Source organism: Lagopus muta, chromosome 9, assembly GCF_023343835.1.
Source record: "Lagopus muta isolate bLagMut1 chromosome 9, bLagMut1 primary, whole genome shotgun sequence".
NCBI lineage: Eukaryota > Metazoa > Chordata > Aves > Galliformes > Phasianidae > Lagopus > Lagopus muta.
This window is the reverse complement of record NC_064441.1, coordinates 1732216-1759228: the sequence shown is the minus strand read 5'-3', so window position 1 is coordinate 1759228 and position 27013 is coordinate 1732216. Positions and strand designations below refer to the sequence as shown.

The 27013-nt window shown below is 49.2% G+C and overlaps 2 protein-coding genes across 3 annotated transcripts; one reads left to right on the top strand and one right to left on the bottom strand.

Annotated features, from left to right (window-relative positions):
* The first annotated feature begins 8070 nt into the window (after positions 1-8070).
* On the top strand, positions 8071-19019 carry LOC125697668 (NACHT, LRR and PYD domains-containing protein 1a-like). 2 transcript variants are annotated; one of them, XM_048955163.1, is made up of 15 exons: positions 8071-8159; positions 10111-10142; positions 11586-11639; positions 12071-12142; positions 12638-13890; positions 13982-14025; positions 14138-14187; positions 14487-14707; positions 14780-15030; positions 15686-15820; positions 16127-16265; positions 16429-16482; positions 16604-16687; positions 17076-17348; positions 17972-19019. In XM_048955163.1, the coding sequence occupies exons 8-15, from the start codon at positions 14488-14490 to the stop codon at positions 17986-17988; spliced, it is 1173 nt and encodes a 390-aa protein (XP_048811120.1). In that variant the 5' UTR covers positions 8071-8159; positions 10111-10142; positions 11586-11639; positions 12071-12142; positions 12638-13890; positions 13982-14025; positions 14138-14187; position 14487; the 3' UTR covers positions 17989-19019. The 2 variants fall into 2 exon arrangements, with proteins under 2 accessions (XP_048811120.1, XP_048811121.1); XM_048955164.1 differs by lacking the exon at positions 8071-8159 and having other exon boundaries at positions 8642-10142.
* A 125-nt stretch (positions 19020-19144) lies between these two features.
* IL12A (interleukin 12A) lies at positions 19145-22994 on the bottom strand. The gene is made up of 5 exons (XM_048955165.1): positions 22646-22994; positions 21763-21870; positions 21616-21657; positions 21418-21522; positions 19145-21243 (listed from the first exon to the last, which is right to left on the bottom strand). The coding sequence occupies exons 1-5, from the start codon at positions 22832-22834 to the stop codon at positions 21076-21078; spliced, it is 612 nt and encodes a 203-aa protein (XP_048811122.1). The 5' UTR covers positions 22835-22994; the 3' UTR covers positions 19145-21075.
* Positions 22995-27013: the final 4019 nt, after the last annotated feature.

The window sequence follows — 27013 nt, the reverse complement described above, 5'->3', positions numbered from 1 at the left end:
TGCTCTGCTCATGGAAAAACTTACTCACGTGGAACATGGCACAACACGATCAGTGCTTTTCTGCTCAGCTTCCCTCTGGGTGACCAAGCCAAATCTGATAGGCAGCAGTGGAACCACCGGCGTCACAGTCCTGGGTGCTGGACTGGTTTCCTTTGCCCTGTTTACTTGGCCTGCAGTGACTTCACTTCTGCTAGCTATGAGCAATGCTCCTGCTGTCATCCTTGAATTTGGGTAACCTCATACATGTTGTATCTGCTGCAGATTTTACAGCATTCAGGAGGAAAGAGGTAAAAAAAGGTTCTGTGCAACATGCAGCAATGGGCAGAGGCTGCAGCGATTCATGCAGTAATCGAGAAACCATTTCTTCCTACCATCTTCAGGGATCTCATTTGCAGCATGTCCTTCTGTTTTGTTTCTTAGGGCATTTCTTACAGCGGAGCAGTGCTGGAGCTGGAAGCCCAGGTGGGCACAGCTCTGTGCCATGCATGGGGCCCTGGAGAATCACTGATGGGATCTTTATGGCAAACACGGCGGTGAGTAACCAGCATTGCACAGTGCGAAGCATTAATAAAGTGCTGCATTTTAACAGCCTTTCTGATCAGCTGCATCTTCAGCGTCAGAGCATCATGAAATATTAAGGCCTGCTGATGGCTCAGGAAAGCCAACATTTTGGTGAGCCCCCTGTCTCAGGACGTGGCTGAGGACCAGCAGCTCTGGGTAGGCAAAGTGGGGATGGAGGCAGCGGGGCTGCCAGCTGTGCAGGCAGATGTGCCACAGCTTGGGGAGAGCTGCTTAGGGCCAGGATCCTGAAGTTCTCTTAAACAAGCAAGCCTAGAGCCAGGGGATGGCATCTGTATTAGAGCTCACATTCAGCAGCTCAGAGCTTCATAAATAATGATCCAGAGCACCAAAAGCTTCTGGCAGATCAATGCAAGCAGCTATCAAAAATAACAAGTGTCCCTGTGCACTGGTGCTGTCTCAGTCATAGAATTACAGAATCATTATAGTTAGAAAAGATCATCTAAGATCAAGTCCAACCATCAACCCATCAGTTGGATGCCTTCTGTTAGTTGGACACCCACTAATGCATCTCCAACTTCTTGCAACTGTGGCCTCTGCAGATCTCAAAAATCAAACCCAAATAAACCTTGGTTGTGATGCTGGGTGAGCATTGAGCACGCTGGGACCAGGGAAGAAGAACCCCGGTTTTTGGGAAAACATCCAGAAATAGAGGGCTGGAGAGCAAGAGCTCATTGCCATGGCCAATGTTTCCCAGCAGAAAGCATGGTGTAGGTTTGGCTGTGAGAATTTTTGGCTTATACACAGATGTATCATGTGTGTCTTGCAAGATGTGAGGCCCACTGGAATCTCAGCATTTCTGGATGGAGCCAAAGCTGCCTCTCCCCAGCTTTGCAAGGACTGTGCAGTCATCGATCCTGCAATTGCCCCCTGCAGAAATCTGTCAATCCCTTGGAGCAGCAGTTATTAAAGGCTTGACTTCCAACTGGCGCCAAAGAGCTGACCTGGCCAAATAGTTACTTTGTAGAGGGCTTCATTTTCCTGGCGGCCATCAGCATTTGTGTAACTCTAAGCCCGTCCTCACAAAGCCTGCTACCTGCACTGCCCTTGGTAGAATGATACTTCACATCAGCCTTGCCCTTTCTTTTACATTTCCTCCAAAAATGGGGAAAGCAATAAGGAAGAAGCACAACAGAGAAGTTTCCTTTTGGCAGGGCCCATTGCACAGCAGTTTGCAGCAGAAATAATCCTGTAGCTCCAAGGAGGGATGCACAGTGCTGGATGGCAACATAGATCTGAGATGGAAACAGACCCTTGAAGGACTTCACAACACTCAAACCAATTTGGCAAAGTGAAGAATAAGTAGTTGTTAAAAGTTCTGCAAAAGCAGGAGCTGATGGAAATGCCCAGTATGGCCTGCTTCGATCCATGCTCAGCTGGGGTGAGCTCTGAATTGCTTGAATTAAAACCACAGAGCTGAGCTCTATTACTGCATACTTCTCAGCACATCTGTAACTGCAATAGGCTTCAGAAACAAGAAGATGACTCTGCATGTGTATGTCATTACCTCACAGCTCAGAAATCTCTACTGCCAGCAGACATTTTCTTCTAGACTATTAAAAAAAGAGAAAGTGAGTGAGAGAGGCTCGAGCAAGCATGCATGGCCACCAGTCCTCCCCACACGAGGTATTCTCTTCTGCTTAATGACTCTGGGTGTTCTCAGAAATGAAGTGATGGGTAGGATCTAAGCATTCTTCTTCACTGCAACTGGGACTTGAACCATCCTCACGTTGGAGAGGATCCCATTCATTCACTGGGTTTTGGCTGAGTCTTCTGGTGTTGCAAGTAACGAGCGCCTCCACGCCTAACGCTCATCTAAAAGGTAGCTCACAGGACAAGCAGGATTTGTTGCGTGGCTGTTTGTTGATTAACAATGTTAATTTCTGCTGACAACCCCTGGATCCCAGCACTGCCCATGCGCTGGCAGCTGGTACGCTGCTGCTTGGTGTAGTGCAGAAATGCTGAAATGTGTTAAAACGCAGCAGCAGCTCAAGGCCCATAAAGCACCGTTTGTCACAGCAGGAAGGATTGCTGGCATGCTCTGGAAGAATGAAAAAAAATCATTATTTTTTTAAACAGGGGGCAACATTTTCCCCGACCGCAGCTCTCGTTAGTCACACCGGTTCTCCAGGGGCTGCAGTGATACAGTCATGAATTTCTGAGATGATTTCATCTCACTGTTATTTACAACTTAGCTCCAAAGCTCAGCCTCTTCCTATTATTTGTGGTTAAATATAGCAGCGGATTCTTTCCCATTCCTCCTCCTCTCGGCGCAGTCCCTCTGCCACCCACACAACTCGCATGAATCACAGGGCACACACATCCCAGGGTCACCACGAGCACAGGAGGTGAAACCATGTCTGTGTGCTGGAGCCCAGCATGCAGGGATGATCCCGGTCCTCTGACTGCATCCCCAGCATCCCAGGACAAGGGGGAATGGTTTTAAACTGAGGCAGGGGAGGTTTAGGTTGGATATGAGGAGGAAGCTTTTCACCCAGAGGGTGGTGAGGCACTGGAACGGGTTGCCCAAGGAGGCTGTGGATGCCCCATCCCTGCAGGCATTCAAGGCCAGGCTGGATGTGGCTCTGGGCAGCCTGGTCTGCTGGTTGGTGACCTGCACACAGCAGGGGGTTGGAACTGGATGAGCATTGTGCTCCTTTGCAACCCAGGCCATCCTAGGATTCTATGATTTGGGGATTTTGGGTGCCTCCGTGGAACCCCACCAAGGATGGCATCACTGTGAGCCCTCACCATGGCAAAGGAATGCCATCCCACTGGAAACTGTTTCCCTTTTTTCCCTTCCATTCTGCATGAAGATGCTTTTTTTTAAATGGAGCTTCTCTCACCCTGATACAGCCCTTTTGTGAGGAGTTTTTGCTGGCGATAAATGCAATACACCTTCAGAATGAGGCAAGTCAGGGCATCACCAGGTCAATAGGATGTTTAACAAAGAAGAAAAAGGAAAGAAAAACACCACTTATTTCAGCAGGGGGGGAGAGGGAGGGGTGTGGGAGGACATGCCCAGCCCCGAGCATCCCGCCAGTGCAGGAAACATTGCACATCCCCACACTGCCACTGGACGTGAACCGTGAAAACTGCAGCATGGAAATTGAGGCTGCTGTTCAGGGCAGGGCAGAGGCTCAGCATCACAGAGGGCAGCTGGATGGGGCGGGCTGAAACTGCTATTTTTACCGCAGAGTTGAATCCTTTGTGCGCAGGCGGCGCTGCGGGATGCTCGCCAACAGGAAAGGGCCCCGCGGAGCCCCTGGTGCTGTGCGTCCCCGTGGGTCAGCTGTGAGCCCGTGGGGCTGTGCGAGGCACCCACATGGTGGGGGTCAGATGGCAGAGGCTTGGGAAATGAGGAGTCTGGGTCCTCAGGAACCATAATAGCTGATTTGTCATCTTCCTCCGCCTCCGAACTGACCCTGACGTTCTGTACACACTGGATTTATTAATTCTATCCCATCTGGGATGGTTGACATTTAGATCCTGAAAAGTTGGGATAAAAGTACGGAAAATGCATCATTGTTTTGCTCTGGAGAGAAGCACACTGCAAGGTGCTGTGTGCAGAGATTCTGATCTCACCTTGTGCCATGCATGGCATCAGGGGCAGTGATGGCACGGGCACATAGATATTAAATGTTTGTTGCTTTGGTGCACCACATCTGTGGAGAAGCTGCAGTGAGTTGCCCTCCATGTCCCACTGCGTCCTATGGCTCAAGCTGCTTCCCCTGTACGTAGAGAGAGGATTGCTGTTGCCATCGGTGCCACTAAAGTCAGTACTCTAAAATGGAAAACCCCATTGTAGTGCATTGCATCCGCAGCTGTGTCTGCTTTGAGCAGTGGTTTAAGAAGGGAGAAAATGCTCTCAGGCTAAGTCCTCGTGTCCCACGCTGCCCTGCCTGGCTCTGGGGCAGGAAGGCTGTGCTTTTTGGCGTTCAGCTGTACGGATGGTTCAGCACAGCACTTAAAGTCTTTTTGGTAACATTCGGACAGCCCTGGGAACGCCGACACTCGCGAGCGGAGACACTTCTGCTCGTACACTGCCCCCAAATGGCAAAAAGAGATGAGATGTGGAGCGCGGCTCTGCAATGGGCGAGGATACGGTGTGTGCCAGGAGCTGCAGGGAGGGAGAACAGCAAATATCCAGAAAATGCAGTGATGTAATGACAGGCGTTCACTGGTTCCTGTGTCCCAGGACCCTCAGCAATGTGTCTCCAGCCTTTTCCCCTCCATGCTTCCCCTCCACAACAGCTGGTTGTGATTTCTGCTCTAAGTGACAGCACTGGGTCGCAGCCAGTGATGTGTGTGCAAGACCAAGGCCTGTCTTTGGAGAAGGGGGTGGAAATTAGAAGCAGCCCATGGCTGTGTGATGGACAGATGCCTGCATACAATTAGGCAATGGGAAATTATGCAGCAGGCAGATGAAAGTGCTGCTATCCATTCGCCAATGATTACAGGAGTATTTTTTGGGTGAAAATCCAGGACTATTTGTTGTGGTTGTGCCCAGCCAGGCATCAAGCTATAGGGTTTGGTTAGGGCACTTGGAACCAAGAGGTGTTGGAAGCTTTCAGCATTCAAATTGATCCCTGCCTTTCAGGAGGAGGACTGAATTCTGCTTCTATCAATAAGTAATGGTCTTGGAGAAGCTTGTTTAACTTAAAGATCAAGCGAGAGCTGGAGAGGAGAAACCTAATTTTACAGCAATGAGAAATGGGATGGCCAGGGCTTGGGCAAAGCTACTGACACGGTTACAGAGCCGGATGCTAACAGGGGCATTAAGTGTAGGTATGGATAAGGAAGAGTCTCAGGCCATGGAGGACTGACTAGATGCTGTCTCTGCAGTTTGAGCGCAGCTGATTCTCAGCTTAAGCTGGCTGCAGAGGGATCCCATGCAGATGATGTGCCATGTTTGTTGTTTGAATGAAAAGACCTTAATTTTCTGATGGAAGGCACTGAGCAGTACAGTACTACACGTTATCCCTAGCGAACAATAAAGCCCACATTTTAAGTTTGGCACAGGACGCTTTCACAACTGCCTGTATGAATATGTGAATGCATTCAAAACGCATTCAAATACATTCAAATACTCTCAATACATCCCAGTGAGTTCTCCTCCTTTGCATGAATGTTCACAATCTCGTACAGGAACACACAGGCTGTTGTGCTGAGGTGCTTCTGCTCCTGGAACTGATTGCAGGCTTCACCAGAGTGTGACTCCAGCTCCAACTGGCAAAGGGTTGCTGAAATAGCAGTCACTTTTGGGGACTGAGCCTCTGTGGAGTTGTTTTGATTGGGGTGTTTTGAACCAGAAGCTGGCATTGGAGAAGTGATCTGGCTGCTCTGTGAGGCTGTAAGCAATGTGTGCCAGGCTGGGCCTGCCCTGGGGTGGTTTGTGAATATTTTGTGTTGGCATCATTATCAGGATGTTTGTATGTATTTGTTCACTTTGGTGTGTCTGGGAAAAGTCAGGAAAATAACAGCTACAGACAGCTGCAAACAGCAGCCAGGGGCAACGCCAGGAGCACCAGTGCTGCTCTTGCTCCTGTCCAAGCCGTACAGCAGAAATCATTGTGCATCTGCAATGGAGGAGAACAAGGGACGGTGCAGGAGAGGAGATGGGGCAACACAGAGAAAAGGGTGTCCCAATGTCACAGTCACATAAGGCCATCCAAGCTGTGCCTGGAGGTAAGCACTGCTGCTTTCAGATTGCTCTGAACTTCTGTGCTGAGCTTTGACCCTGTGGCAGAGGAGCCGATGCCAGCAGCTTATGCAGAGTCAAGAGGAAGCAGCTGTTGATATGAGCATTGAAAATACCTAAAGCAGGGACACAGCATGATAGCCACACTTTGGAGATGTGAAGCTCTGTGCCACAAGTCACTGCTTGCTCTCAGGGAGCATTTCTCACCCCCCCCCTCCGGCAAAGCTCTTTGGGTACCAGGTGGTCCCACACCAGCCATGCCCCACATGTCTCTGGGTCTGCAAACAGGACGTGCCCACACCATCCTACAGTTTGGCTTTAAGAGAAACTCTGTGCTTTTACATCTAGCCTGCAGCCTTCATGGGAAACACAGAACCACAAGCCCGAACTCTGCATTGTGCAGTTGTTGGTTTCTCATTTCTTCTGCCTTGCTTGTCTTTCTTATTTACCCTTTATTTAGGGTATGTTTAGTATTTAGTGTTACAACAAACGTCATCGCTCTTTGCTCCTGCACGTGGGGACCAAGCCTTTTCTGCCTCCTTTCAGCGGTGCTCCCTGCCAGGGGATTTCCTGCAGTAACACAGCCTTCTTTCTTCCTCATCCGACTCCTGTGTGTCGCTTCTCCAGAGTTTTGCATGAAATGGATTTTATTTCAGCACAGCTTTGCAGCCCAGCCCCCCCAGCTTGTTCCTGCAACCTCTGTACATGTATTTGGGATTTTCCAGCATCACAGAGCCTCTCGAGGGCAATAACACTCCCCATTAAACCCTGGAGCAGCTCTGGAATCTCTGGAAGCTCTCCATTCGTCCTTCTGATGGCAGAATGTGGAAAGTGAGCACTCCAAGGGCACTCATAACACTCTTCAGAGTGAGTTTTACTGATAAAGCTTATAGACTTATCTACATCTTGCATGGGCAGACTGTTGCAGCATGTTACCAGTGAGAGGAAGTCCTGAAAGCAGACTACTGCCAGCCAGCACCCAGATCTTATCCCCAGTGCTGCTGGCAGAGGAGGGCATCTGGAGGTGTTGCGTTTGGGTTACTGAAACAAGAGCATGATGGTGTGCCCTGGGTCGGGGCTAGAAGCGCTGCTGGAAGCTCTGCTGGGAGGATCCTGGTGGCCTGGAGGTGTCAATATGACCTTGGAACAGCAACGGGAGCCCTGGATCTGGGGCTGCTGGGTCTGGGGAAGGCTCGGGGATGGGGTTTGTCACAGGGTGTGTCTGAGTGCACCTGCAGGTCTGCAGATGTGGGGACCGCCGGCCCTGGTGGGGCAACGCAGAGCTGCATCAGTGCGGGAAGTGGCCATCACAGCAGACAGGCGGCTGTGCGGTGCTCCCCGCACACAGGGCAGCCCAGGTGCTCCGGGAGCACTTCTTGTGCAGCACCTCGTTTCATCCTGTTTTCATCACCACTTCCCTGCTGCGCTTCTGCAAGTTTTGGCTTGTTTTAGGTTTTATCTTTTCTTTCTTTCTTTTTTTTTTTTCTTCTCCTATTGCCTTTTCTTATGCTTCTCCTTCATTAGCAGCTCTGCCAGCATCTCCTGCAGAGGCAGATCGCGGCACGCCGGCACTTCTCGTTCCCCCCAGTACCCAAGCTGCGCTGCCTGCCGCCAGCGCTCGGCTCATAGCGGGGAGCTCCCGCTCACGTTTTCCTTCCTTTACCCGCTCCCTCCGAGCATCTTCCTGATTTCCCCCCAGCCCCCATAACCGGGGACACAGGACACAAGGGCAGCCATACGCTGCGGGGCGGAGCGATCCTTCTGCCCGGCCCGCCCCCCCCCCCGGCCCCCCCGCTCACCCCGGAGGTGGCGCTTTACTTCTCTCCCGCCGCCCGGCTGCTCCCGCCGCAATGGCCCGCCGCTGCCCGGAGCCCGACAGGTGAGCGGGACCCGGCGCCCCACGGACCCGGAGATGGGTCCTCCCGCCCCGCGGCCCCTCCCCAGCATCCCTCGTTCCCCCCCCCAGCCGGCCGTGCGTCCTCCCGCCGTTCCCGTCCCTATGCCCCCACCCCCCACCCGCACCTCTCCGACCCTCCCGCGCCCTCAATCCTTTCACAACAACACCCCCCCCCCGCCCCCCAGACCGATCTCCCAGCCCCTCCCAATTCCCACCGGCATCCCTCCCGATCCCCCCCGGTACCCCAACCCCTCCCCCCCTCGCAGCACGCTCCCCTTCTCCGTCTTCCACCTCCATCCCCCAGCATCCTCCGTCTCCTTCATCCCCCTTCCCAGCACCATCCCCACCCGTTTCGTCCCACCACTCTCCATCTCCCCATTCGCTGCACCCCAATAACGTCTCCCTCCCCCTTGCTGGCTCAGGTCCAAGCCCAAGGTCGCCCTTCCCACCCTCCCAGGAAGCCCCCAGGAACGTGAGGTGCAGGATCCCGGCCTTACACCTGCTCTCCGTACCCCCCTTCTCAGACCAGGGCCCGGCCATGCTGCTGCCCGCCATCCCCAGCATCATCTCCTCCAGCAGACAAAAGCGCTCAGTGAGCCAACAGCGTTCCCGCTCTGCATTTCTGCTCCATGTCACCATTCCACATCCCTGCTCCCCGCAGTGGGGTTTTGCCCCCGACCCCATTCTCCGCCAGCCCTTCTGTACTCTGGCCGTTTCCCTAGCTGGCAGCAGCTGTGTGACGGCGCTGGGAGGAGAGTGTTTATCTTCTCCCTGCAAAACGTGGTTAAGCTGTTATGCTTTCCTTTGGGGAGGGCTGAGCAACAGAACCGCGCAACTCTCACGTGACACGAGACAAGGCTGCAACTGCATTTCTTCCCCGGAGTAATTCCGTAATTAATTGATCGTGACACAAAATCTGTTACACTGAATAGGTCTGGTTTTGTTTTGCTTTTCCCACTCTTTTTTTCTTCTACAATACATGTTTTTTCAGCTGATGAGGAGTGCAAAGCAGGGCTTTCAGCCAACTGCAGGCAAACCTTGTTTAGCGAGGCAGCACTTAGCGAAGCTGCACAGTGTTTTCCCAGCCTTGCAGATACTCTCAGTGTAGTTTTTGCAAGATGCAAGTGTGATCACAATTCCCCTTCCAGCAGAACTCTCGCCCAGACTCCTCATCCAACTGCAGCATCTCCGTTTTGCTCACATTTCTTTGCCTTCTCCCTTCCTTGCTTCTCAACCTGAAGTTGTAAAGGTTATTTTCTTGCTGCTGGGAAGGCAGACGTGCTGGGTGTTTGCTTCTGATTGCAAAGTGAAGCACAGATGGATGTCACCTGCTGGCTCACTGATGGTTATTCTGGGATGACTTTCTGGAGCTCCATGGAAAGGTTTCCACATCTGGTCCTTAAAATTTGGAAATAGTAAATCTCCTTTCTCAGGAGAGAAAGGACAATGAAGATATGCCTGGGTTTGCTATGGGCCACCAGCTGGTGGTCAGATGGGAGCCATTTGCCACTTCTGGGTCATCAGGTCTGTCTGAGCTTCGTACTTTGCTGAAGAAGATGAATAATGTTTGCATCCTGCTGCTCTTCCATGCCTGAACATGGAGCAAAGGCCTGAAAACCACCAGGGACTGTTGATTAGTCTCCTGTTCGTGCTCACTCCTTTCATTTCCTGAGAGAAAAAGGGGCTGGGGACCAAGGCTTGACCTCATGGAAACCCCTCTGTCAGAGCCAGGTGTCCCCAGCACTGTGACAAGGGCAAGAGCTGAAGTCCACGAGCAGCATATTTAAGAAAATACATTTTTAAGCACCACCCCCTGTCATTACTATTCAACTTGCCTTAAAACCTGCTTGCTTTCCTCACATTCTTTGGCTTGGATGAAAAAATAGTGAAGGATTGCCAGGTCTTCTCATGTATTTCCCATTTTGTCTTCCAGCGGAATCGAATCCCTCTCTGCAGATGAGCACGGTACAGTAACTTTGAGAAATACAGGGCTTCAATGGGCTGGGTGTTACAAATTCCCATTCTCCAGATTGAAAAGCACCACTTTATGACTACTGCCTATAGAAAAGTCAATATGCAATGCTTTAATTTCATGGGTAGGATCTCTGAGACATTATACTTAGTTTTGAAATTCGTATTCCTTTCTTACTTATTCGTTCCCTGTTATCTGCATAGTGCAAAAATGCCAGGAGAGGAATTGGCCTTGCATTGACAGTTCAGTAGGTGACTGCCAAACCTCTGTGCATCCACACTGGAGCGCTCAGTGAGCACCACCAGCAGTGCTGGTCCTGCCAGAGACCTTGTGCAGAAAATTCAGTGTGTGATCATAGAGAGAGGGCTTTTGTTCTGCTAGATCTGTAATGCCTGCTCTGAATGCTGAGGTTGGGATCCCTGGGGCGGGATGGAGGACAGGGGATGCTGGTCCTTGGCGTGTCTCTGCAGTTCTTCTTGGCTGGCAGTTACAGAATCACAGAATAATTAGGATTGGAAAAGACCATCTAAGATGATCAAGTCCACCCATCAACCTGTCACCACCATACCCACTAACCATTGTCCCTTGTTGCCACTTCTTACAGTGATGATGTGGGGCTGGGAGGAGTGGCTGGCACACCAGTGAGACCTGGACAGGCTGAGAGTTGGGTGGGGAGGAACCTGATGGGGCTCAACAAGTGCAAATGTAGAGTCCTACAGCTGGGGAGGAACAGCTGCTTGCATCAGTACAGGCTAGGGGCTGAACTGCTGGAAAGGAGCTCTGCAAAGGTGTGCCCTCATGGCTAAGAAGGCTGATGGTATCCTGGGTGCATTACAAAGAGTGGGACCAGCTGGTTAAGGGAGGTTCTCCCCTTTGCTCTGATGTGGCCACATCTGGGGCTATTGAAAACCTACCTGGATGCATTCCTGTGCAGCCTGCTGTGGGGAACGTGCTGCAGCAGGGAGGCTGGACTTGGTGATTCCCAGAGGTCCCTTCCAGCCCCTCTGATTCCATGATTCTGTAATGTCAGCCTGGTTTTCTTTCCATTTTTTCATGTCCATTGGGTTTCAGGAGCTATGGATTGCTATGCTCAACCTGGTGGGTGCATGGGTCGGCGTCCATCTGTCTGTTCCTCCTCCTCCCTCCATTCCTTGCAGCCCTCTGCTCTCCCACTGCAAGGCTGCATACCCTCTGTGCCTTTGCACAGCCTTGCAGACCAGCCCAGCTGCACTTTGATTCAGAGCAATACAAGCTGCTGTGTTTTTGGTGCTCAAGGAAGTGGTGGAGGTTGTCACACAGACGGCAGTGGCTCAGTCAGCTCTTTCTGCACAGAGCCTGCATAAAAAGTGACGTTGGAGGCGAGGGAGCTTTGACTGTATGTGCACAGAAGTTCCTTTTTTTCATGCATGTGTAACCCCTGGCTGTTTTTTTTGCAGAATTGGAGACCTCTTGTGAGGAGAGCACAGGCTGTGCGGAGGAGCTGCCAGCAGGTGAGCAGCTGTGGGACCAGAAACCCCCTACCCCCTCCTGAGCGTGACTTTGAGATTTGTAAGAAGACTTTTATTAGAAGTGTGCATGGCACATCCACAGCCCCGGATCACAGCACGGTTGTACACACCTGTAGGTGCCTCTCCCACAGGAAACCATAGAATTTGGCTGGCTGAAATGTGGGGGTGCAGGGACCTCCAGGACAGCCTCAGGTTGTCTGGGACATCATACATCAATTGAGCATCACACACACCTTCAAAGGTTCTGAGCAACCCCAGATCTCTGATGCTGATCTCTGCTGCCTGAGCATGGCTCATTGCTTTTCCTGCTGTGTCATGTTACCTAACACCCACCAGATTAATGCATTTAAACTTCTAAATGCATCTCTTTCTTACTCTTGGCACTGCTTTCTTTAATTCTTCCTGTCGTTCAGGAGAGGGCAGCTCCGGCAGTGGCTCTGGCAGCCCCAGCAGCAGCTCCAGCAGCAGCTCAGAAGATGACTCAGGTGGGCATTATGTTGCAGTTTACTTATTTTCTCTCTTTTGAAAATGTAAATTCAGTTTAAAACCACTTTTTTTTTTATTTTATCCTTCCCTCTTTGGGAGTAGTCTCCAAGTTATTGTACAGAACTGTTAAGCCAGTGACTGAATGTTGAAAAGCAGAATGGTATTTATGTGAGTGCATCATTTCACAGCCACTCAGTGCTGGGCTTTGCAGTAATGGGGGTCAGCAGCTCGTGTGGCATTGGCCTCACGCACACAATGCGTGCAGATGTTTGTACACCACAGCCGCTGTCCACAGAGGCTATAAATCTGAACAGTTGGCAGCAAAAGTGGCAAAACAGGATGGACGGGGAAAGAATTGAAGGAAGCGTTTGTTATTGGCGAGGAGGCTGTGGGTTTCCACTTGTGTGGGTTATACCACGAGCAGCTTATTTATCCTGCTTTCACCCAACGTCGATCGTCTTTACTCCATAATGAGAAAGCTTTTTTCTCATCAGATACAGAGGAGTCGGACACAAGGCAGTCAGGTGAGTGTGCTGCTCTTTCTTTCCCATATCCGCTCTGGGAGACGTCTGGGAGCCGATAGGGATGAGGGCTTTGCTCCAGGATGCACGAGGGCATGCAGCAGTGATGGGTGCCGGCACAGCCGGTGACCTCTGCCCCTCAGGGCACAAAGACTTGCAGAGAGCACTGTTGTGCAGGCAGAGCGCATGCGTGGTACGAATGGATGCGTGTAGAACACTGGTAATTAATTAACAGCGCTGCCAGCGTGAGCCTGTGCTGCTCAGCCCTGCTTCCTCTCTTGCACAGCACTCAGAGCAATCCCAGCTGCTGCTCCATGCCCAAAATAGCATTGCTCCAGGCTGGGATCCAGCTCACTGGTGTTTCCATGATATTTTCCAGGCACTTCCCATAGATAACAATGGATTGTCCACCTCTGTCCCATCTGCCTACCTGGGAGGTGCTGATATAGCAGGCTGGTTGGGCAGCCTTTCTGCAGGGACCACATTTGCTGGGTGCTGTTTGTATTTCATAATGCCTCATGGCAGGAGCTGTGCCCGTTAGTTTTGCACAATTCAACCCTTCAGGCCAAAAACTTTTCCCCTGTATCTCCGCTCTGCTTGCTTACTTTTGTGTTGGGGTTTGCTGAGTGTGCTGCTGTAGCATGGCTCCCTTCTCACTGAGGTGGTGCACAGCTTCCATTCAGTGTTTGGAGTTGGTGCTGGGCATGGTGATACCATCCTGGGGATGGGTCCTCCCCCACCCTGAAAAATTCCCAGTACTGTGGGCAAGTTGTGAGAGTGATGAGCTTTCAACAAATCCTGTATCCAGGTGCCCAGCTTCATGCCCAGGCTGTGTGGAGCTGCACAGAACTGAAGCCTTGAGAATACTCTCCTTAGTATTCCTTTGTTAAAGCAGGGGAATGGAATGGGTGGGCTGTCCATGCAGAGTGTGCTGCCTGCAGGCTATGGGATGTATTTGCTGCACAGTGCACCGCTGCACAGCCCCGTGGGCAGAAGCAGTGCAAACACGGCAAATCCCATAAAGCTGGGATGGGCAGAGCCTGGAGCAGAGACAGCCATCCCCATTCTGTCCTCATTGTCCTTTCCCTTGTGTAAAAGCCACGGGTGGCCCTTCTCAGTGAGATCTTTTGCTATTAACAAGTATTAACGAGAAGTTTTAACACTTCTTTATGCAGATGAAGAGCAAGAAAAGAAAGAATCGCAGCCAGTTTGCAGTGAATCAGATGGTAAGAGAACTCTGAAGGTGTTGCTTTTTTTTTTCCCTGAGCATTTAATTACTTTGGTTTTAATGAGCTGATTTTCCTGTTTTCTCACCAGGAGCGGACTGTCTGCCCCACTGTGAGCACTGCAGAAAGGAAAATGTAGGTGTAGAAAAAGAAACCCACACGTTTTGCATGAGAGAACCTGCAAATTGTAATGCTACTTTCTCACCAGCTTCTTAAATATGTGTTTTTATTTTATCTGTTTATATAGGCCCAGAGGGAGCAAGTGACCCCTAGGAAGCTTTCTGGAGGACAATATTTGTATGTTTGGTTTTTTTCATGGTATACATTTATGTTTAATGGGTATGCATTTATGGTGTGCTGATCAAGATACTTCTCCCTTCCAATTAAATGGGGAAAAAAATTGCTGCGCAAATACATTTATAGCAGTGAAAAAAGATGCCCCCAAATCTTGAAAAATAAGCAGTTTATGCCAGCTGCCTGTAGATCCTTGTCTGACAGCTCTTATGGTGGCTTCCTCTGCATCTCATTGCAATAGTTAATAATTGTAAGTGATTACAACGTCAATCATGCAATGCAACGTGGGTCTGTCCGGGCAGGATGAAGCTGGATGCAGAAGGCACATACGAGTGCAGTGTCACCGGTCTGATTTTTGAGGTGAACAAGGCGGTCACCATCAACTACTCCCTGCTGTCCTGGAGCAAATACGCCGGGCTGGTAAAGGCGCCGTGGGTGGTAGGCGGCCCGCTGTTCAACGTGCGCTGCGAGGCGCCCTCCGCCCTCACCTCCATCGCCTTCCCACACTCCCTCTGCCTCGGCGGTAAGTGCTGTGATGGAGCTGGGCAGGCTGGAGCAGGCTGCAGTGCTGACGGTGCCATCACTGTCCCTGCAGATGGTGGCTCCCAGCCGGCCTTCAAGGTGCTGCACATCAAGGGTGCAGGTGTGGCCATGGAGCCGTCCACGGACTTCTCGGCCTCACATGTGCGGTGGCTGGTCAGCTCGCTGTCCCCCGTCGGGCCGCTCATCCGCAGTGAGGAGCCCCTGCTGTACCACGGAGCTGTCATCCTCTACAAGGCCATCGATGACGACCCCTCCTTGCTGTTCCGGGTCTACGTGGCGACGAACAACGACTCCTTCATCAAGGTTGGGTTTGCCGTGGCAGGTGTTCTCTCACCGTAAGCTGAATATGAAGGGAAGGGTTTGATATGTGAGCAGCTGTTTGTTCACATGGCGCTATGACAAGTATGAAAAATGAAAATTTGCCACCAAAACTGGGAAGAGGTTCTTCACCACAGGGCAGTGGGCATGGAACAGGCTTCCTAGCACAGCGGGCACGGCCTGAAGCTGCTGGAACTCAAGGAGCTTTTGGACACCAGCCTTAAATAGAGGGTTTGGGTTTGTGTGGTCATATGCAGAGCCAGAAGTTGGACTCAATTATCCTTGTGAGTCCAAGGGATATTCTTGGAAAACTCACAGAGCTCAGGACTTGCACCACTTGTATCTCAGCAATCCCCTCATAGGCCAGCATGGGAAGGGACAGCAGCTAATAACACTTGCTTCCATTTGGGTTGTGAAGCCCTTCTGATTTCACTAAATTAGCATAATTCTCTGTCTTTTAGGGAATCTTCACTATCCCCACAAGTAATGTGTTCAATATGGAGCATTTTGTAAGGTTTGCTGTGTGGCATTTTGTAGGGATGGGTGCAGAAGGACACAAGGAGCTGTGAGGAGCAACGTGGGTTGTAAATATAAGGTCCCTTAGCGACAGGAGTAATATATCATGCTTTTAACATTTCAGGATATATCAAGAGCAGTAAAACATTCCAAAAAGAAATTCATTAAAATTGACAAGCCCCCTGTGTGCCAGAAATTATTACAGAACGGAAAGAGATACAGATTAATTTGTGAACCAGAAGCTGAAATAACTCCAGAGGTAAGTTCTCCATGTAAGCATCATTTGATACATCACAGCCTGATTGGAAACATGACAGAAAATACTTTCCCTTTCCTGCTGAGTGCAGGGCATGCACTGGCTGTAAGGGCAGTTTTCAGAATTCATTTGCCATCTCTGTAGAAAGCATTTGCCTCTTAGAGACCTAAAGCTTGGGGATGAAATCCTGACACTGTTGAAGTCAATGGCAAAACATTGGGTAGACCAGAGTTTGGTCTGCATCCGCATCCCTCCTGTTTAATTTATGTTTGGTTGAAAGCCTGTCTTAAAAATATTGCTGTTTTACAGGAAATTGAATTTGTTGATGGATCTCTTTTGAAGCTGAAAAGTTACATTGAAGTCTATTTTGAGAAACCTGATGACTTCACCTTATCTTTGGTTGAACTGGACTCGGATGCAGTTGTGTGGAAAGCAAAACTCAGAGAAAGTAAGCATGTTGTGATTTGGATAGCAGTTTGTTCCAGCTGACAAGAAGCATGAGCCGGGATGTAGTGCTGCCTGTAGATGAAATTGGTTAAATACCTTCACAGCAATGGGGATCCTGTGATTCCTACTTCACCCTTTGTTTCTCTTTGAAAACTGTTTTCCAGGTGACTGGATACATTACGATCAGAACAAAAATGAGCAAACAAGAGTTCCAAGCAGTAAGTGAATTTGAAGTTGATTCAGATTTTATTGTTTTCTGCGAGCCCTGCTTGCTGTTGTTGCTCAAGTGATCTGCAAGTGAAATGAATAAATTAACATCAATTCTGCTTTGCTCCTTAGGCGTCAAAAGGCGGAAATCAACCAACAGCTTTTCTGAAGAAGAGAAACACTGTAGCAAAAAGCAAAGGTCTAACAGTTATACAGGTAAGCATCTCTGTACCATTTAGAACGCCAAGCCCGGGAATAAAGCAAAAATACCCATGTAGGTATTTACTGATGGTGCATGTAGCCACCAGAGGGAGAGCTTTCATCATTCAGAGCTTCAGTTTATGAGTAGATGGTGACCGAGGAAAGGAAAAGTGCTTGGTCCATGTAACCTTGCAGTTACTCAGGAGTTGGTGTCTTTATGAGCCTTCAGAGTTCTTCAGGTGATTTTCTGCAGTGGTCGGCTGCAGTTAATCCAGTTTTGACTGCCTGGCTAATAAGATCCCCACTGTTCTATGTCCCCTGCACAGCATCAATAGCGTCATTAAATTGAAAGTCTAATCAGATGAGCAATATTAGATCTGATTTTTGTTTTATGTCTTTTCAGATGGAATTAAAAGCAGAAGCTTGCTAACTGATCGACAGCTGATGGTAATTGCAAAGTTGTTTGGCGTGGAGTGGAAAGAAATTGCCATTGAATGTCTTCAGATGGAAATGAAAGACATTCAGCAGATTCAAGCAAACGAAGAGGCAGTCAACATCCAGAAATTTCTGATGTTAAGCAAGTGGAGAGAAAGAGAGCAAAGCAATGGAACTGCACAAGCCTTGTGCAATAGGCTCCGTGAAAAAGTGTCATATGAAATAGTGCAGGCACTAGAAGGTATCAGCTTATTGTATTTGTGCAATTACATCGCTGAGTTTCAGATGTGTTTTAAGAGGACACGCCAGAGAGCTCACTAAATACCCAGTGTGCATTTTCTTGTGTAACTCAAAATTGTTTCCCTTCTAATATTGATGACAATTTTCTTTCTTGTGACATTTTCCTACTTCCCTTCAGAAAATGATATTATATTATAAAATGAGTAATGTTTTTCTCCTGCCTACATTCAGAATACTTGGCCATGACCTAATCCTCTCAACCTGATGGGACCTAGGACTAATGGGCATTGTATGCTCAAGGACTAATGGGCATTAGATGCTCAAGCAAATTCTTGGTATTTGTGAGGGAGTCAAAAGAAAAAATAAGAACTCCAAAGAAATAATAACAAACAAATTCTGGCTTTGGAACTAGCAAAACTTTACTCCCACTTTACTCTCCATAAAAGGAACCTGGCTTCACAGTGAGGATCACTGCTGACATTCCCTCACTCATCTGACCCTTGAGACATGTCTTTTGCCATGGCCCTGCACTGCTGTAGGTTTTTATGAACTTGTCATTCAATACTGTAATGACCTCTAGAGATGAAATAATATCTATGTGTTTGTGCGTGCTCATTTCCCCAGGCTTTTTGGCTGAGTGATGAGTTGGAGAAGCTGATGAGAAGCTCAGGAACTTTCCCCACCCAAATGGTTAAACTTTTCAAGCTATTTTCCTGGGATTTCATTGTGATGAAGATCCAAATCGTAATCAGTCAGCGGAAAGTTTAGAGTGTCTTCAAAAGAAATGTGAATGAAATTTTGCACCTACGTAAGTGTAAGTAGCATTTTGGGAATCATTACTCACAAGTTTGGATACCAGTCATTGCAGCTGGATGGAAGTGCCAGGCTTGATGTGCCCAAAACTGAAAGCTGCCACTGAATCTTGTCGTGTTTGAGCCAGTCGTAAAAGACAACGAGCACTGGGAGAAATGGGTTTACCTTTGTCAGGTATATGACTGTTATCTTGAAACATTTTTATTTGAATCAGGGAAAGACAAGGGAGAAAAGTTGTATCAAAACTTTCATCCCCTTAAAATAATGAAACTCACAATCATGAGGTACATTGTATTGCTCAGAGGTGCCTAGGATCAGGGACAAACTCCTTCAATTCCTTTGCAGAATCACTGTTTATACACAACCACTGTACGTATCCCCATGCACTCATGTTGAGCTGTGGTTCTGTTTTCTTAAACCCGAAGACTTTCACAGTAGCACCATTAAGAACTGCAGGCAGCTTTGAATCTTCTGTGGGATTTTCTTCTCTCTGTACAGTCTGTCTCAATTTTTATGAGATTTTTTTTTATGTTGTATGATTATTTTTTTTTGTACTATGAACTTTTTATACTTTTTTTTACGTGATTCATTTTAACTTGAATATAAGGGGGGGCTTAAGCTAAAATAGAGAAAATCAGAGTCTCCAAGATGGTTGTTATCCTGAGGGCAGGACCTGTTGCACACAGTTGTGAAAGATATGAAAATAATGTTACTTGCTAAACAGAATGATGGCCAGACAGTGTCCTGTTTGCAGACGTGATTCTTTTCATCATCTCCTGCTGTGTATGTTTATGGAAAAACAAACAAACAAACATACTTTTAAATATAAGGATTAAAAAGAGAACATTTTGGCTATTTATGTGTAATTTTTAATATGCTTTTTTTTTGTTGTTTAAATTGTAGCTGTCTGCTGAGATACAGCTGTCTGCTGCTTGTATGTCACAAGCCATATTCTCACCCCTTTGTGCTCCTCTCCTTGGTCAGATGGTGTTTCTGGTCAGGCCTTTTCCTGGGGATCCCTTGTGCATCCCTTGTGGGCTCTTCTGCTGCTGTAGGATTTAGGGGACACGCACTGGGACACAGGAACAGCTTGTGGAGCTGCCCTTGGCTCTTCTCTCTGAGGCAAGCAAAGGAGAATTGCCATCAGGGACACAGGGTGCTTTGCCCAGGGGAGCTGGGTGGTTGGTGGGGACTGGTGGGGACAACCAGCCCACAGCATGGGGTTGGAACAGGATGGGCTTTAGGGTCCTTTCCAACCTAAGCCATCCTCCCTGCAGCAGCAGCCGGGGCGATGCCAGTGTCCCCATCTCTCCAAGCAGATTCCTGCTGGTCAGTGGTTCTTCTCATTGCTGCTGAAGTTTCTCTTACAACATTTCAAGTCAGCTGCTGCTTTCTCTCTGCTTTTGTGGTGAGAGACCCTGTATAAGCAAGCAGAGCAGTGGTGAGCTTGGAAAAGGGAGTGGGAGGGTGCTTGTCTCAGCATCTCTCCCTGGGTTTTCAACTGAAGCTCAGTTTTTGTTTCAAAATGACAGGGGGTTCTCTCTGTATGCTAAGAAGTTAATAAACAGCTGTCGTTCTCCATGTGCAACAGCAGGCACCAATAATAAAAATGCAGGTGACATTATGCAGTTTTGCCCTATTGAAGATTGAAACAATTTATCTCATAAAAGAGAGCATGAGGGGGATACATTTCCCAGAATATCAGTGCTAGTTTTACCACAAGCAAGTGGTTCTAGTGCATGCAGATAGTAATTCACAACACCAAATGCTTTTGTTGGAGGGTGTGATGCCTTACCTTTGTAAGCTCACTACCCAATTAGCTAATTTCTTCTCAATTATGGCACTGAGAGCAGGGATGTTTGCGTATCCTCAGTGGTTATTTCTTAGATAGGTTCTTAAATATGAATCTCTCCAAACACACAACATCAAATGGGTTTGCAAGAAGAGAGGAAGACTTTCCCTGCAATGGAAGAGATGGAGGGGAAAGGCTGTGCCCAGCTGCCTGCCTGGCACAGCAGGGATCAGATAGTAGCTGTGGAGCATGGAGGTAAGTTGTCATCAACAAGAGGTTTTGTTGTCTGCACACCCAATTTCAGCCTGTAGTTTTGATGTGGCTCCAGCAACAAACAAACAAAAAATAGTTCTAAAGGGGCACATATTGCAAAGCTGGCTGATTTTGCTTCCTAACTGAAACCTTTTGCTCTCAAAATGTGTGCGTTAGGCAGCACGTGGCAACTTGAACACACCTGATACAAAACCCCCCTGGAGAGTCAAAGCCACAAGGAACACAGCTGATGTGAGGAACGAGGAAAATGGGAGTTCTAAATATGACCCCAGTGCTGAGTGGTGCCACGGTCCTCTGCTTATTTGAGAGCAGGCTGGGGATTGGGAAACGTTTCTTCTCTGAAGAGTTCAGAACTGTGGGGATATGGCACTGAGAGATGTGGGCATGGTAGGGTGGGCTGGGGTTGTGCTGGGGTTCTGAGAGCTCTTTTGCAACCATAATGATTCTGTGAATACGTTAGCAGTCTGATCAATGCGATTCTGTCCTGTTCATAGGATAGAATATATTGCATTCCTTGAGGTGTGTGATATCCCAAGGAACAACAAAAAAAGGTCACTGCAGCTTTTATGTCAACTTCAATTTTATTAGGCAATAAATAGAATAAATAAGGAGCACCATCATAAATAAACCAGGATTATTATAAATATCCAATTCAGGAGCTTACAATTGAATAAATAAAATTGAAGACAAATAACAGCTGAGCATTTGGTGGTCTGAGAACGTTCTCATACGATACAGCTTATTGTCCCCATGCTTAGAAGTTGGAGGCGCTGGCTCCGAAGGCACCGACAGCAGAACGTGGTTTATCAGTAACTGTACAGCAGGACGGCCGTGCTGCTGCGTTTCCTTCTTATGTCTCTGCAGTGAGGGCACTCAGGTAGCCCAGCATCCTGCTGATGGTGACGGCACGCAGGCAGAAGGCGTGCAGGACCCCGCAGAGCCGCATGCGGCCCTGGAAGGAGCCAAGGATGGTGCTGGGCGAGGGCTGCGGCGCGGCCGGGCTGCGGGGCTGCAGGACCTGCAGTGGGGAGGGAGGTCAGCGGAGGGACAAACAAGCTCTTAACATCTTCCAGCTTTACTCTTAGGAATCCAGTATCAACCTGCCAAATTCTCAGCTCCCCGGTGCCTGCACAACGCAACGCTGCTCCTAAAACCCCATTAAAGATGGAAGGAACAAGATGGAAGTGCTTACTTGCATCATGTCGTCAATGGATGTCAGCACCCTCAGATCCTTGAGGTTCCTCAGCTCTGCCTTGTAGGTTTTCAGATCTTCGTAGATCCCCTGCAGGCATTTGCTCTGCAAAAGTCAGAATTAATAAGAGACGCTGGAACTTGTTGCTAAGTGCTAGAAGTGCTAAACAAAGGTTCTCTATAGAAGCTCACAGCTTACCGTATCTAAAGTAGAACTTTCCAGTACTGGACAGTTTCCAGCCTGCAAATAAATTAAAGAAGAAGTGATACAGGTTCATTGAGTGACAACGTGTTATACGGCTGCTAGAGAAAATATGATGCTGAAAGCTGGCTGCTTTGGTTTTACCCCTGGATCCTCAGATGTGCAGGATTTTATTGTGTTGATTTGGCTGTTGGTGACATCTTCAAGATCAACCTCTTCAAGGGTGCATTCAAATCCCAGCACTCCCTGTTTCTGTGTTAAAAAGGGGGGAAAAAGGGGTAAATGATTCAGCTTCAGAAAACAGCAAATAGAGAATCTCAAAATCACTAAATGATTGTGCTGAATATAAAGCACTAGAAAGTGAAAAAAAGAAAATACAGAGGCAGTGCTCACTGATAGCCTGCAACTTTGGGAAACTCTTTAGTGGTTTTCTTTCGTGCTTCTCTGAGATGAAGCTTGCAACTCTAGCAGGGGACTTTGGCAGAAATTCTCATCTTGATGGGGATTTAGGGGCAGAAGGACTCTGTAACAGCAAAGCCAGAACACCAGCATGCAAACGCAACGAGCTTGGGAGCAGGTGTCTGCAGAGGCGTTAGAGAAACAGGTGCTCAAAAGCAAGCAGTGCGATTGGTTGATGAGATGGATGAGAGCTGAGAGACACCTGTGCAAACACAGGTGCTGCTGATGGTGTGGGTGGGCACTAGGAGCAGTTACAGGCCTGCTGGCAGTTCAGAAGGAGACTTCGCCAAGCTGAGTGCGTGTGTACGTGCCTGCCTGGGATTTATCTCCAACATTTCTCCTGCTTGGATAGCATCAGGAACCCATCCCCATCATCCTGGGTGCCTTCACCAGCACATCATCTGCCTGGACACCATCCCCAGCCTGTCTCCTGCTTGCTGAGGTATGTACCATTCCCACTGTTCTGGCCACTATCCCCACCATCTTGGGTGCCAGCAATCACCTACCTGGCTATGCACCTCCCAAGCACCAACCCTTCCACCCTGGGCACATCCCTCCCCCCTCATACCTGCACTTGCAGGAGTGCCTCGTTGGCAGCGGCCAGCAGTGTCCTGGAGCAGTTGAGTCCCTTGGTCAGGTTGTGGGCAGGAGGAGGCAGTGCCCACGTGGATGGCAGCAGGAGGCAGAGCAAAGCTGGCAGCACCCAGTGCCCGACCCTCAGCCTTGCTGCCCTGCTCCTGATGCTGTGCTCTGCCATGCCTCTGCCCAATGAAACTGATGTGGGATCGGTGGCTGCTGCAGGGGCTGCGCTGCTTTTATGTCGGTGGAGGAGCAGGAGTTCCCCTTTTTCTTTGTATTGGTGTCTCGGGGAGCTGAGAGCTGGGAATCCCGCGGGGTCCTGGCATCGGGGCAGTGTGGGGACAGGAGGGGGTGGGGCTGCCCTTCCTTCAGTGCTTGAAAGGAGCCTCTGCCAGCGCTTAAAGGGAACGTACAAAAAGATGGGGAGAGACTTTTTATGCTGTCTGGTAACTGTGAACAGGGGGATGGCTTTAAAGGGAGAACAGGGGTGTTTAAAGCATGTGTCTGACACATAAGTAAGCTTTCCATTTCTAAGCTTTACTATGAGAACTATGAGATGCTGTTGATAGCAGTGCATATAAGCCAACTGGAAGCCTGCCTTGGTGGGTTTGGGGCACCAAGGATTCATTAGCTCGTGCTGTACGTGACGGCCGCCCACCCTGCCCTGCCAAGGGGCCCTGGAGAACTTTCCATGAAGTCAGTGGGAGTTTTCCTGTGCACTTAGAAAGCAACAGGATGAATCAAGGGCTTTCTTTATATTGAATTTTCAGATTCATTTTATTTTAATGAACATCTTATTTCCCCTAAGAAGGCGGTGATGTGTCAGAAGATGCTTTGCCTGAACCCTGGTGTATGACTATCTAGTTTGACTGTGTTTTCCATTGCTGTGCCTGGTGTTGAGCTGAAGGCTGAGCTTTTGCCTTTAGAATCTCTAAGGCTGGAAAAGACCTCTCAGCTCCCCAACCCCTCCTCCACAATGCCCGTGTCCACATCCCCAGGTGCCACATACCCACAGTTCTGAGCACCTCCAGGGATGGTGACCCCTCTGCTCCCTGGGCAGCTGTCCCAGTGCCTGACCAGATGTGTTGCTCCAAATGATGGTTTTCAAATAGCCTCATTTGTGCCATTTTCTGAGCTCCCTGCCCTCCTGCAACCGACTGCACACGGCATCCTGCTGGGAACACAGGGAATGTTTCCTTTAGGTTTGGCTCAAAGCAAAGCACAAGGCGTTAGGGTCTAGCAATGAGAATATTCCTGTATCAGCTGCATCAAAAAATGAAAGGAAGTTCTTTAAAACAGGAAAGCCCATGTGCTTTTTATTACGTAGTATGTCTTAGTCTCAGATGCTGATCTCATCAGGCAGAAGAAGGATTATAGAGGTGGGATGACACTTGTGCTATTAAAGCAGTGCAGGGTTATCTCCTTTATGCACTTGTGCAGTTCTACTATGCCATTCTGGGTCTGCAGCCCTGCAATGGGGTTGCAGTTAAGGCAACTGGATGGTGCTCCTCCTTGGTGGTTCCAGTAACAGTGGGTGGCAGTGGCACTGACACTTGGTGGCCAGGCTGGCTTGCTCTCTCCCTTCCTACAAGCTGAATCCCAGAGCCCTGTGTGGATGTTGTGCTGTGTGTGGGCATATCCTCAGCTGGAAGAGAGGGGTTGTTTGTATGAAGGCACTATTTCTTGTAATTATAATTACGTATAATTGTGTAATAATTATGTATGTATCTATAATTATGCATTAATTATATATATATATATGTATATAGTAAAGCTGTGATAAATTAAATCACAGCTAAGCTTAAAAGTAGATCACAGCTACATAAAAAGATCTAGATGAGGGGGAATGGCTTTAAACTAAAAGATGGGAGGTTTAGGTCAGATGTTAGGAAAAAAATTCTTTACCAGAGGATGGTGAGGCACTGCCAGCCATCCCAGGGGATGCTCAGGATGGGGCTGGATGGGGCTGGGGGCAGCCAGCACGCAGCAGGGGTTGCGAATGGGTGATGCCTGTGGCCCCTTCCACCCCAATCCATTCTATGGTTCTGTGTTCTGCAAAGTGCTGCAGTGAGAAATGCTTGCATTGAATCATTGGTGTTTTTCTCCCAGCTCCAAGAACATGTGGAGGCTTTCTCTCATGGATAGTTTATTTTATTTTATTTTATTTTTGCTCCTGGGAGGACGCTTTTCACCCAGAGGGTGGTGAGGCACTGGAACAGGTTGCCCAAGGAGGCTGTGGATGCCCCATCCCTGCAGGCATTCAAGGCCAGGCTGGATGTGGCTCTGGGCAGCCTGGGCTGCTGGTTGGTGACCTGCACACAGCAGGGGGTTGGAACTGGATGAGCATTGTGCTCCTTTGCAACCCAGGCCATTCTAGGATTCTGGGTAATTTACTTGGAAGGTTCCTATTCAGATAGCTGATCCCCACAGCTCTGCTGGCAGTGAGCACCATGCGGACACAGGTGCTCCTGGTGGATTTGGACAAGTGACTGCAGGTGTGTGAGGAGGAACAGAAAATGGGAAGGGTTGGGGATGGGGGTGAGCCTGCTCTGAGCCTGGGGCTTTTGGCTTAATGCTGAAGCCAACAGCTAGAGGGGTGCATCGCTGCCTGGCTGGCAGGAAGTGGCTGGTGCGGGCTCTGCATAGTTTCTGCTCTCTGGGTGTCTTTTTCCTTCCCATTCACATCCCTTTTTCTCTGTCTCTCCTAGGTTCTGTGGCCCTGAACTGCCAGATGGGGTGGTTTTAACCACGGAGAGGGGCGAACACAGCTGTATGGCTGGGCATACAGAAACATGGCCTTGCACACATCAGGCACAAACACACTGCTCCTTGGATGCCTCATCCCCTTATGAGAGGTAAGTGTGGGCAAGAATAAAGGGATGGGATGGTGCTGGCGCCTGGGGCAGCCCCAACACCCACATCTGGCAGCTGCCTGGAAACGCCTGCTGCTGCTGGCCTGGCTGATCCACACGAAACTCTGCAAATTCCCTTTTTTTATAAACTTGCTGTGTATTTCACTTTTCTTCTGAAGATGTTCTCCTTCCCCTAAAGCACTGCTGTTAGGAAGCCAGGGGCGAGGTGAGCGTGGTAGCAGCTGTCCCTGCTGGCTGTCCATCCATCCATAGGGCCGCTGGTGACAGCAGAGCTCGAGGTGAGCTCGGCACAGCTGGCAAAGGAACCAGCAGACCCAGCTCAGTGCTGAGAAGAGAGCCCAGCTCCCAGCCCAGCAGCGGGGTCCCGCATGCGTGGGTTTTGCTCTGCTTTACAATAAGGAGGAAGAGAAACTCCTTGCTCTGGGCTCCTGCAGGGAAGCGAGCTCCGACTGTCAGCACAGGCGGTGGCTTTTCCTTGGGGATGCCCTCTGTGCTGCTCCTCCCGGGACCCCGTGGCACGTAGCTCTCCTGAACCCTGCCGTCCTTTCCCTTTGAGCAATGGAGGGATGAAAGCCGAAGGCTGTGCGTGTGTGTGTTGTGCTGCAGTTCTCCATGCTTTCCCCCACAAGTTCCCCCAGTGCTCAGGGAAATGCTGTGCAGCAAGTGCTGCTTGGGGGATGCAAAGGAAAGGGAGAAAAAAGGGGAACCCAATAAAATGTGCCTGGCAGGAAGCTTCTAAGGGCTGCTTTATCTTCACAGGGAAGTTATCCCTGCAGCATCTGAAACATGATGTTTATTTTGTTTGGTTTTTTTCCTACTGTTATTGTGTGTATCATTGAATGCTCTCAAACACAAGTGAGTCCGAGTCCAAAAGAGGGAATTAAAAAGGAAAAAACGAAGTTTTATTGTGACACCAAATGGAGGCAGGGGAGAAAAAGGCAGCAGGTTGTCTCTTTCTGGTAGGGCTCAGGGAGGAAAGGTTGAAGGGGAGAGCAGGAGAGGGATGGGACACGGGCAGGTCCTTACCTGCACAACTATTGCATTAGCATTAAAGATAAAGAAACAAAAAGACCATAACAACTTGCCATGGCATTGCTACCCAGAGCTGGGAGTGTCCCATCCCTGGGTGCTCAGGGCTGGGCTGGATGGGGCCTTGGGCAGCCTAAGCTGGGGGAGCCCCCAGCCCATAGAAGGATGGTGGAAACAGATGATCTTAAAGGTCCGTTCCACCCCAAGCCATTCCGTGAGTCTGTGATCCTATGTATGTCAATAACTACAAAGCAGGCTCTGAAACTCTGTTTCCCAGTCTAAGCTGCTGATGCCCAAGGGAGCACAAGGCTGGCATGGAGGCACTGATAGAACAGAAACAAATGGCAGCCGTGTAGCATCTGCCTGTTTCCATGCACGTGGAACTTAACAAATTGCATTAAGTGGCTTATCACAAAAACTGTTTTATTTCTCCTGGTGGAGCTGGGGTCTGTGCC